We start from the raw sequence: 11,220 nt of genomic DNA, 5'->3' as shown, positions 1-11,220 counted from the left end.
GAACAGGACCAAAATAAAAATAATATAGGCCATACTTCTATAAATGCATTATTATTATTGTAATTTAATTATCTTTTCAATAATTTCTTTTAAGTTATTAATACTGTTAACCAGCCTGGTTACATTAGGGCTGTCCTGGTTGCACTGTAACTTGCACAGTATGGTATTACTACCACACTAAATGAAGTTAGACAGAAATTTGGAATGAACAAAATGCATGACTTGATAACATACAATATTATGAAATCTTTTTGTAAGCAGGGATTTAAAAATGTCTCTGGCAGTGTAATATTTATATCGCCACATTTTGTCAAGCATACATAGTAACACATAAGTACTCAATTCAAACAGAAGCATAATCCTTGCAGAAGATCCTACCCTCTATGCTTGTTAATTCTGTTCCTTAATGCTATTTCTTCTTGATAATGCAGTACACCTTTAGTGACAATCCATGGCTTAAGTCATGTGGCTCAGTGATTTTAAACTAGCGAAGATGTGCAGTAATCCTCTCTGTGCTCTGTTACATAGACCTTGGTTCTCAATTTATAGTAAGGACCTGCGTTTGCTGGATGTAACGGTCATGCCTGACACCACTGACCTCCAGTCAGAGCATGTTGCCTGTTTCACTCCAGTTACCCAGACAGATGAACACATACATGCAGATTCGGTGGTGCAGTCATGGTTTGTGGTACTCTTTGAAGAACATTCTCTCATTAAGTTGAACCTTGAAGCCCAAACAGCAAAATTTACAATGTTTGGAACAGTTAAAAATCTTGCCCTTCAATTGTAGAAAATTGCGGTAAGCAAGGTGGAATAGCCAGCGCACTGGGAAAGGCTTACTCTGTTAGAAAATCTATCTTTCAAAAATTTAGAAAACATTTACAAGTTACCAGTAGTAGTAGTTGATCCCCTACAAATCAAAACTGAAGCATGAGAAGACAGGGCTTCTTTTTCAGACTCCGAGAAGATTTTGCATGCCAAAAAGTGTGTCTCTTTCCTGCTTCTGCCTGCAAGCTTTCCTTCAGTTATGTCCTCAGACTGCCATGCTTAGATTACTAGTAGCATTGGCTTATGAACAGACTGAATCTCACAATCATCTGTGATCCCTTGCACACCTACAACTTCTAGAACTGGAAAAGATGAAGAAATCACAGGCTCTGTTTCCAGTTTAACAATGTTTTTCTGTATGATGCCCAGTGCAAGTTTTGGAAAAGCCTTAATAAAGTATTTTTGTCATTGTATGATTTGATAAAAAATACATCACAGTGCGGGTGAAGATTACTTTTCAAATGTAAGGCAAAGTTTGTGGGTAAGGATATTATGGCATAATTCCTAACACTGCATCCAATACATGTGATCTCTTCTTTCCTAATGAGTTTATTCATGCAGAGGGATAACATGTTTCTTGGAATTTGTTTCTAAAACAATTGTATAGTAATTCATTTACCTATTAACTTCTTGATAAGAACTGATAAAATCTTTTAAATTGTTCGTTCAGGATGACCATGTCTGGAATGGAAACTCTTGTAGTTGGTAGTAACAGTAAACCGTTTACAGTACTCACATAATGAATTACCTAGTCACAAAGTGGAGCACTGGAGTTGAATACAGAATGGCTTTGACAAGGCTGACAATATCTAAGGATACCAAGATACACAGTTGAAACAACAGATCCCTGATGGGCTTCTTTATGGCCAGGGAAAAAGCGAGTCATTCAACAATGCCATCTTCTCCCAAGTTTGTGACCAATTAATGAAAAATAGCCTCTCAATCAGAGTTTGCCAGGGTGACAAATCCCCCAAATTGCCAAAAGCTGGCTTTATGCAATACTTTCTTTAAATGGCTTATGAAATTCTGCTCCCCCTAGAGTTGTATGGTTAGCAGCACGAGAGAGAATTCCACAGCTACAAGTCACAGCACCTCAGAACTGGGGAAGTTAAGCACTTAAATTCTGGAAGTCTTTCTTCCTCACAATGGGAAGGATAAGTGAAATTTTTGCTTCCTGTATCCCAGGTTATAGGTATCAAGCTCCAGCTGACCACTGGGAAAAATTCAGAGATCAATTATTCCTCCCATTAATGTTAAGTGCAGGTGTTAGCCAAGAGAAATTTCTCCTGGGTGTGCTGACATCACTTTAGCCTGTAGAACTTCTTACAGCCTCACCTTCTCAAACAGCACTTTGATCCTCCCACGGTCAAAACGAGTCAGTGGCACAGAGTTTCTTGCAGCAGGTCTGCTTCCAAGTATGAGCCATCAAGAGACACTAAACAGGGTGAGTCATATCAGCTATCTTGATACTGTCACAACCTTTATTAGCTCTGCAGCTACCATGAAACACTGATATTTAGAATGAAAAAGATGATAGTTGATGATGTCAAGTCAGGGTTAAAAGCTAGTTATTACTGACAAAGGGCCCATAATATCAGCTTTTTCCTTTACTGACAGCTGCGCTCTCCAATGACAGCACAAGGAAAGGATCTGTTTCTGAATGAATGTACGTGATATTTTTTCCCTTGCATAACCTGAGAAGAACTAAAGTGAAGATGACTCTCTTGAACAACAGGTTGGATCAAGTGACCTCTAGAAATCCCTTCTGACATAATATTTTTCTACAACTCTGTCAATTCTTTCTGTCCTGCATGTATTCCCTGCCAAATCATGAAGCTATGTAAAGTGACTGCATAGGGTCTGGGCATTGGTCTATACAGCAGCTAGCTCAGAGACAAAGACTAACCTGTTAGGTGCTGTTACAAGGTATTTTCACCCACCTCCTATGTCATCCACCACCCTTCATTTTTTGGTGACTGACACAGAAGGAGCCAACCTGGGAAAGGAAAGAAGCTATTGCACAAAGCTAAGTGGGCAAGATGCACATATTCCACAACAGCTGTATTTCCCTTCCCTATGAAACCTAAGAATGTAGCTTTGAATTTTCTGGAAGGGATAACTTTTTTCAGTCAAGAATTAAATATTACGTTATAGGAGATAGGTCTATAAAAGTACCAGTTCACTGCTCAGTCAAAAAAAAAAAAAAAAAAAGGAACTAAAATCCCAGAAATCATTTAATACATTCCTTTATTCACTATAGTTTTTATAAAAGAGCTGGATTTCCTTTTAAAAAAAAACAGGTGCTTTGTAACTGCAGATAGGGTTTGCTCATTTTCTAGTACCTTTCAGAAACCCTGATGCCACTGTCACAGGAAAAGTTGCAAATCATTCTATCAGTGAAGCAGGCGGATAAGGTTACTTGAGGGAGCTTGTCTGCACAAGGCACAGGGGTAATGTCCTTACTGTACTTCCAGCAGAGACTGCCCCTTTACCATAATGACTTCACACCTATCACACCTGAGCTTATGCAAGCTTGAGAGTTGCATAAAACTTTGCCCTGCCCAACCAATGTGCTTTCTGTGAACCTCTCTATAGTTATCCTTTTGCAGACCAGAAGGAAAGGCAGAGAGATCTGTTGCAACTTGTCAATGATACACAGTAATCACTACAAAGCATAAAATAGAACCAAGGAATTCCAGTGCCTCACACACTACCTCGTCACTTAAACGTGCTTCATTTCCAAGGACTGAGTGCTAGGAACTATAACCACTTTTACACTTGAGAACTTTGGTGGTACAGCAACGAATATAATGACTTGAGTCTTGTATGCAGGTGGTTGTCTGTTTTTTCAGATGAATGAGAACTCAGCTTTTGCTTGTATAACTGTAGATCCCCAAAGGTATATTTTATCTTTAGCTCCTGTTATGGGTAGGGAAAATTGTTATTATTGCTTCACATTGTCTCTCTTTCTTTGGAACAGGATAACGTGGATCTTGGTGACCTGATGTTTTCACTCTGCTACCTTCCAACAGCTGGTAGACTAACTATTACAATAATAAAGGCAAGAAATTTAAAGGCAATGGATATCACAGGAGCATCAGGTAGGAATTAATTTAATGGCCAATGTGGATTCTTGTCCCATTTTCCTCCTGAGTCACAGAACTCAGCACTGTCAATTCCCAGAACGATTTTTAGAACTGGGTTTTCACACTGCAAGCTCTTGAGTTACTTGAGTACAGGAGTTTCTGAGAAGTAAATAATATATTTTAGTTTGTTCTGTTGCAACCAACAGTTTGAAATAATCTGCTCTTAAAAAGAGAGCAAGATTATTATTTCTAAAGCCACTGTTATTCAGAATAGCACAAGTTGGCCAAACTGTATTCTTACCACTGGGAACACTGGGAACGTGTTTGTACAGCAGACTACTTGTTTACAGCTATGGCGCAGAAGCAGACTGTCCCTCTCTGACAGTCTCCAAGAGCCACTGAGCCAGTTCTGCTGTTGTTGGCATATGGGCAAAATAGTGATCATCCCAGACTCCTTTCAGCAATCCTTTCAAAATTTGATGATGAAAACAAGAAAGTAATGTAAATAAGAGTTCAAAGATGACTTCTAAATACTAGTAGGGAGCTGTAGAGCTCCCAGAAAGGAGCTACAAAGAAATAGCTTTTTATACTACATTCAGGAATTAAAAAATAATTATAGTTCTCTTGAGAAATATAAGACACTAATTGTTACACTTTGAATTATATTTAACTATACATTAGTAAATCCCAGTGTGCAAAATATTGTCATCTTCTGTCTGTCCTACAAATCTGTACAAGTAATTAGGCTGTTATAAATAGGCTGATATACAGGCTGTTGTATAAAACAGTCATGTATAACACAGTTCAGTGGATATTTTAAAACCCTTTGAGAAGCTGGTATACAACAAGGAGCTTCTTGATCCTAAATTGTTCATTGTAAACAGTCAACCAGGTAAAGCTTTCAAAGCTCCACTTCCTCCCAGGCATTCCATGGTAATAAAGAAGCTTAAATTCCAGTCAGGTCCAGGTGACTAATTCTGCAAGCAGGTGTGGGCATACAGGAAGGCTCCTCCCTTCACTTTCCATTTATGTTTGCTTAAAAACAACAAAAGAAAACCAACATTGTTCTTATGATTCACACAGATCCCTACGTGAAGGTTTCTTTAATGTGTGAAGGAAGGCGACTAAAGAAAAGAAAAACTTCCACCAAGAGGAATACCCTTAATCCCGTTTACAATGAAGCCATAGTCTTTGACGTCCCTCCAGAAAACATTGACCAAATTAACTTGTCAATAGCTGTTATGGATTATGACCGGTGAGATACCTGTAGCTGTAAAATCTGTTGGTTTATAAAATCTTGCACAGTAGATTTGCATCCAGAAAGAAAGTTACCATTTTTCTCCCAATAAATGGGAAATTAGTATCACGTTGACTTTGGTAGAAGATTAAAATTTCTTGTATTGACAGGCAGAATTTCCTTTCTAAGTTTTAAGATATAGTTTTACATCCATTACTGACATAACTAAGCTGCATATTGGCTTACTGGAACTGAAATAACTGCACATATAATCAGACAGTCCACACACTGGTGTTCTGTTTGTGCACAATTACACTAACCCCTTAGACACATGCCTCCATTTCTAAAATTGTGGCCTAGAGTTTACTTGTATTTGCAACTAATTACAGAACACAGGCAAAGAACTTTTTACACTCTTCATGCAAAAGCAAGAAACAAATGCACACAGACACACAGTGTATGCTATAATGGGGAAAATACTAAATTATTCTGATTAGTGAGAAATGCAAAGATCAAACCTATGAATTTTATATTTACATAATTTTTTCAGGCAAAATTGATTCTAAAAATCCATTATTAATGTTTCTAATTAAATATGTAAATGGTATGGTTCTAAAGGTAAAATTTTAAGAAAAAAAAATATTATGGAACATTTTCACAGTGTAGGTCACAATGAGGTCATTGGAGTATGTCAAGTCGGCAACGATGCAGAAAGTCTAGGCCGTGACCACTGGAACGAAATGCTCTCATATCCTCGGAAACCCATTGCTCACTGGCATCCTCTTGCAGAGGTAAGGTACTTATTTCTTGCTTCCCCATTCCTATAATTGTGAAAATTCTTCTATATGGCATTAGAAGTTGGATAAAATTTTATGAACAAAACCAAGATCCGCATGCATGCACTAAATACTAGAAAGGGCTCAGAAACACTGATATTAAAAGTCAAACATAACACATGAGTTAAGTCTGCTCCTTTCAATTTTAGGGGGACAGAAAGTAATTAATGGCTTTAATACATACATGAAAACACCAAACGTTTTACACTGGATTAAGGGTTTGGTTTTGTTTTTTAAATAGGATCTTGGGTAACTTTCACTGATAATTGATATAAAGAAATGGACTTTGTTTACAGAAAAACCAAGACCTAGTTTCTTTTTATATATAACGACCTGATTTGATGATTTCCTTTGTAAGAATTTATCATCCATGCAACTAGTCCATGTCAAGGGATGCCTAACTGCACTGAAAAAAAATGCTTAAGTGTCTCTGGAGATCTGAGGCGTTGATAAGCCACACAATCAGAAAAGCTTTTCAAGGTTCCTATGTTTTTTTTGTTTTGTTTTGTTTTGTTTTTTGTCTTTAGGGCCCTAATCAGCAGAAATGTTATGCAGGTCTTCTGCGCTTGGATGGCTGCCGAAGAGGCTTTCCCACCCTTTTTACCTATTTACGCGAGAATTGGGATATTCCTGTTGAACTCTTTCTTAGCCATATCCTCAGGGGCTATTCCACAGAGTCCAGTGGGGTAAAGACGTCCTTTTAATCCCTCTGTCTGATCCTCTCCCCAGTACAGGGAATGCTAATCCTGATTCATGAGATACAAAAATTCATCAAAGATCTAACTGAATTGCTTCCTTAGAGTTACCATGGCTTACTTTTATTGTTGTTATCACTGGCTAAAGTCAGGCAGTGATCCCAGTCAAAAGAAACTACTATGTTTATGAGCAGTCACAATGTTACCCCCAATGCTGAAAGACAGGAAAGACCACCGTATTCGTATCAAGACACGAACAATGCCGTAGGCACCTAACATACAGAGGCAGGCAGTTCGCAGCCTCTCTGCATATACTTTATGCATCAGAGAGCAGCCATGTTAGTACAATGCAACTGAGGACTTTACCTACTTGGTTGTAAGCACTAACCCTAGGCAGTTCCGTAAGTAATTGTTGGGCAAGGGGAAGATGCTACAAAACAGCAAAAATACCGTAGTCTTGCCCTGTGTCCATAAGCTAGTACATTTACTGGTGCCTGGGGACCACAGCAGCACTGTTTCAGTAGGGAGACCTTTGAGTGCTCACAGGCTCTGTTGCAGTGGGAATGCACCCTGCTTTTTCAGAGCATGGGTGCTGCCAATGTGCAAGAATGCTGTGAAAGAAGATCAAGGAAAATGGGGGACCTCTGCCTACATGTTTGTGCCCTCAATGACAAGCTAGCTACTGGCCAAGTGCCACATTTGAAATGCCTACCTGGGCATTTGGGAGCTGGTTTAGAAAACACATCACCAAGCTCTCAGCTATAGGCAAGCATTGATAGGAATGTCTTGACAAAGCACATGAGGACTAGCGTAATGGTTACTGTTTCCCAGAATATGAGATGTGTCTCTTAGCAGAAGTTGTCGACATGCTTATATCCAACCTGTCTTCCCTCTTTGATAAATTTTATTGCAGCCAGAGCCCACAATTAGTTTTTGACAGCTCTTCCCTTTTTACAGGCATCCTGTTCTTTTCATACATGCCTGACTAACTTCTTTAGATTTTATTACTGTGGATTGCTTTTCATGTCACTGAGCTAAACAGAGACATATTTTTTTCCTTCCCAGGAATCAAGTGGGGGAGGGTGTCCAGCGCATCCAGGCTGTGCAGAGAAATATATACACAGCATATCATTTTGGTTCCTGAATCAGGATTAGACTCAGCGAGAGCTTCTGGAACCTCTGTGGCCACAGCCATAGGACCCTGAATATTTGCTGAATAGGACCCTCAGTCTTCTACTGTGTGAAGAGCTATTGATTTCAAGTAGTGTAATGTTATCCACTTGTAGCATTAATTCTCCAATTGACACTATTTCTGCTGATAGATTATTTGTACGGATTGTAAGCATTACCCAAATTCAAGTCATAATTTCTGTTCATTAGAATAACCCAGGTTTTACAAGCAACACGATAGCAATGAAAACCAACAAATAGGGAAAGCAGCAACAAATATGGTTCTTGTATTTGCAAAAAAGGTGCAGTATTGTGAATGGATAGCTTTCTAAATAATTTTTTTCAAGAATTGTTGTCATCAGACATTTATTTTTTGATGACAAGTTGCATCCCCAGTCTCAGTTGGTGCCTCCTTTCACCTTACACGGAAACCAATTAACATGGTTCTTTGCAGAAATCCTTCAAATCTGAAAAAATGAAAAAAAAGTTCTGTTGGGTGAGAACAAGATACATATGGTGTTTGCAATGACAGTATGTTCTTTTAGAAAGAAGATAACCATCTGTATAACATGGAGGCTGTTAGTCCTCAACCTTTGTAGATTGTTTTCCAGTCAATGTTTCTCGGTTGTGTCCATGACACTGCAAGAAGTTGGAAGCATATCACAGGTGACTATGCTCTATCATACACACAAGCACACACATGTGGGTGCATGTGCGTACACACACACACAATGTCATTTTAAAATGCTGTTCCAAATATATAGTGCCTGTGAAGACTTTCTTTATTATTTGTAGTAGAATTAACAGGGTTATCTTACATGACATATGTCATAAATGCTAACAAATTCTGACCATTAAAACAAAAAAAAAAATCAAAGTGCCGAACTCTTTCACATTATGAGAGATCAAGAGCCCCGGGATAAATTTTTGCCATTTACTTAGCCATGCCTGGAGTTCTCTCTTCCTTCAAAGTTTTCTAGAGAGAACTTGATTCAAATTTTCACACAGGGATTTTTATTTTTAAAACGCAAATGTAAAGTATGTGTATTTTATACAATCGAGTTGCCTGCTACATACTTACAGATAGAGAGCCCTGGTCTTTATATATAGTTCAGATAAGTTTGTGCACACACACATTGCTTCATGTCTTGTATGTGTGGAACACTCACCAAGCATTTTGGATTTGCAATTTTGCTGACATAAAAATGCATGCATAGATTGAAGAAAATATTTGAAATGTTGATCCAAAATCTGAAAAATTAATTTTATAACCTATCAGTTGAGGATCTTCCAGAAAATCGCAATTCCTAATGGGTAAAAGCACAGCTTGGCACTTGCAGGAAATCTTGGCTCTGTTGTAAATGTGCACTGCAGCTATAAAGCAGAAGTCCTGTAAGTACAGTGGTTTTCAAAAATCTCATGCCGTGCTAGGAAGAATACAGCTACCACATTCAAGGATACCCCTGGCAAACTAAACAACTCTTCAAAACCTGCCCAAGCAAAATTTCAGCTCAGTAACTGGGCATTTCCAGAAGAACGAAAAATACAGATATAAAGTTGCCCTAGCAAAGCTATTTCACTACACTTTCAACTGAAGCTTTATATCAGCAGGCCAGTGATACAATATAATGTTCATATCTGTTCATGCATGATCCTCACTTCAGGCAGAATCCTGCACTCTTTATTCAGGCTCATCTTCCAGGAGTCAACATGGGGAGATGTGCATGAGCAAAGAAGGAGGACTTGTTCCTTTGGAGTAGAGTTCTTTGATTTCCTGAGCAAATCACTCTACATGTATCCCTGCCTGGAATGCGGAGCAGGCAGCTGCACACTCTGCCACTACAATGTTAGCAACAAGCAGCTTCCATAAAAAGGAAAAACACCTATGCAGCAGGCTCATTTTGTGTCCATGGAAGAGTGCAGAAACCTTTCTAAGACTTGTCTCTAGCAACTCAAAGGGGCATCAACTGAAAAGTAATATCATTATCATTGCCAGTGTTTTTTATTTTATTACCATACTCAGTTTATTTAATGACCAAGGATCTGGCATCAAGAGAACGATTTTGAACACAGTTCTATTTAAAAAAAGAAAAAAAAATCTCTGTTTAGTGAGCATTTAAAGTGGGATCCAGCACACTTTGTGCTTTTTACAAATATCTGCTTTATCATAGCAGTGCATATATGGAATGATAGCTATTTTCTATACTTGGATACTTCACTCTTCACCTTTATACTCCACTTAAACAATGCTATTGCCTAGACCTGAAATATTTTTGTGATATGGTTCTGGTGGACCAGTACACTGCTGCTGTCCTCAGACTGTAGTACAATAATACAACAGCACTTTGGAAGGAACAGAGGATATACTGCCACAAAACGACCTGCAAACCCAGAGAAAACTATGATGCCAATACTGTTCAGTCTTTCTTTTCTGTACTATGATTCTCAGAGGTAAATTAGTAGAAGGCTCACAAGAATAATTCCAAAGCCTCAATCCCCATTTGTTTTCTTATTTCCTGTGAAAGCATAATTACACTGTGTGACAAGTATCATAATTCTAAAATAGAAAAGGAAATCCATTAGAAAGAGTTTAATCCCACTTCACTCACTAACAATGTGCTATTAAACTGTTACTTTTAGTTTTCCGTAAAAAGCCACCATTTCAGATGTTGTTTTATGAAAAAGCAGTGAGTGTCAATGGAAAAGCCTTCCAAGCTACTGACACTGTGGCAGAGTATAACGGGCAGTTGTATGATACTCCCATGCCAAAATACTACCAGCACAACCCTTCTGCAGTTGAGTGCTGAAATATTTCTTTATCTGTTTCCACTGAAATCACAAGACATTAAAACAATTTCTGTTCTCTTCTATTTCATTTCTCCCTGTAAATAATCCTGGCAGTGGACAAACACACATGCATCTCAGTCTGGGGAAGCAGGGACTACCAGAACAGAAAGCAAACATATAGTATAAAAACCCCAGTGCTCAAACTGTTCCTACCGGTCGATGCACACTTCAGCTTTCTATGCCAGCGAATCCATAAAACAGCAAAGCAGTACATATGAGAAATGTGTTATGTAGAGGTGGAGTTTAACTACCAGCAGAACTTCTGGTTCAATCCAAAGTGAGACAACAGCAAATGGCAACAGCAAAGAATTAAAAATAAGAGGTTATTTTAGTCCACCCTTCTTGGCTTAAAGGGATAGTTGTTGGGGGTTTTTTGTTGTTGTTGTTTTTGTTCTTCGGTTTGTTTGGTTTCATTTCATTTGTGTGGTTTTTAACACCAAACATGATATGTACCTATATTATCATGGGCATCCAAAGTCAGAGGTACAAGAAACATATTTACATGTTTATCACTTGGCAAC

The 11,220-nt window shown here is 38.3% G+C and overlaps 1 protein-coding gene across 1 annotated transcript in view; it reads left to right on the top strand.

The window, feature by feature from the left end:
* The window catches only part of SYT9 (synaptotagmin IX), a 49,546-nt gene extending 38,887 nt beyond the window's left edge, over positions 1-10,659 (top strand). The window contains exons 4-8 of the mRNA XM_010283659.1: positions 3,809-3,929; positions 4,998-5,169; positions 5,813-5,942; positions 6,515-6,673; positions 10,507-10,659. Coding sequence (XP_010281961.1) covers positions 3,809-3,929; positions 4,998-5,169; positions 5,813-5,942; positions 6,515-6,673; positions 10,507-10,659 — 735 coding nt within the window. The remainder of the gene's footprint in view (positions 1-3,808; positions 3,930-4,997; positions 5,170-5,812; positions 5,943-6,514; positions 6,674-10,506) is intronic.
* The last annotated feature ends 561 nt before the right edge of the window (positions 10,660-11,220 follow it).

The sequence above is a fragment of the Phaethon lepturus genome, unplaced genomic scaffold (assembly GCF_000687285.1).
Source record: "Phaethon lepturus isolate BGI_N335 unplaced genomic scaffold, ASM68728v1 scaffold6323, whole genome shotgun sequence".
In the NCBI taxonomy this organism is placed as follows: Eukaryota; Metazoa; Chordata; class Aves; order Phaethontiformes; family Phaethontidae; genus Phaethon; species Phaethon lepturus.
The sequence above is the reverse complement of the archived record's forward strand: the minus strand, read 5'-3'. Positions and strand labels throughout refer to the sequence as shown.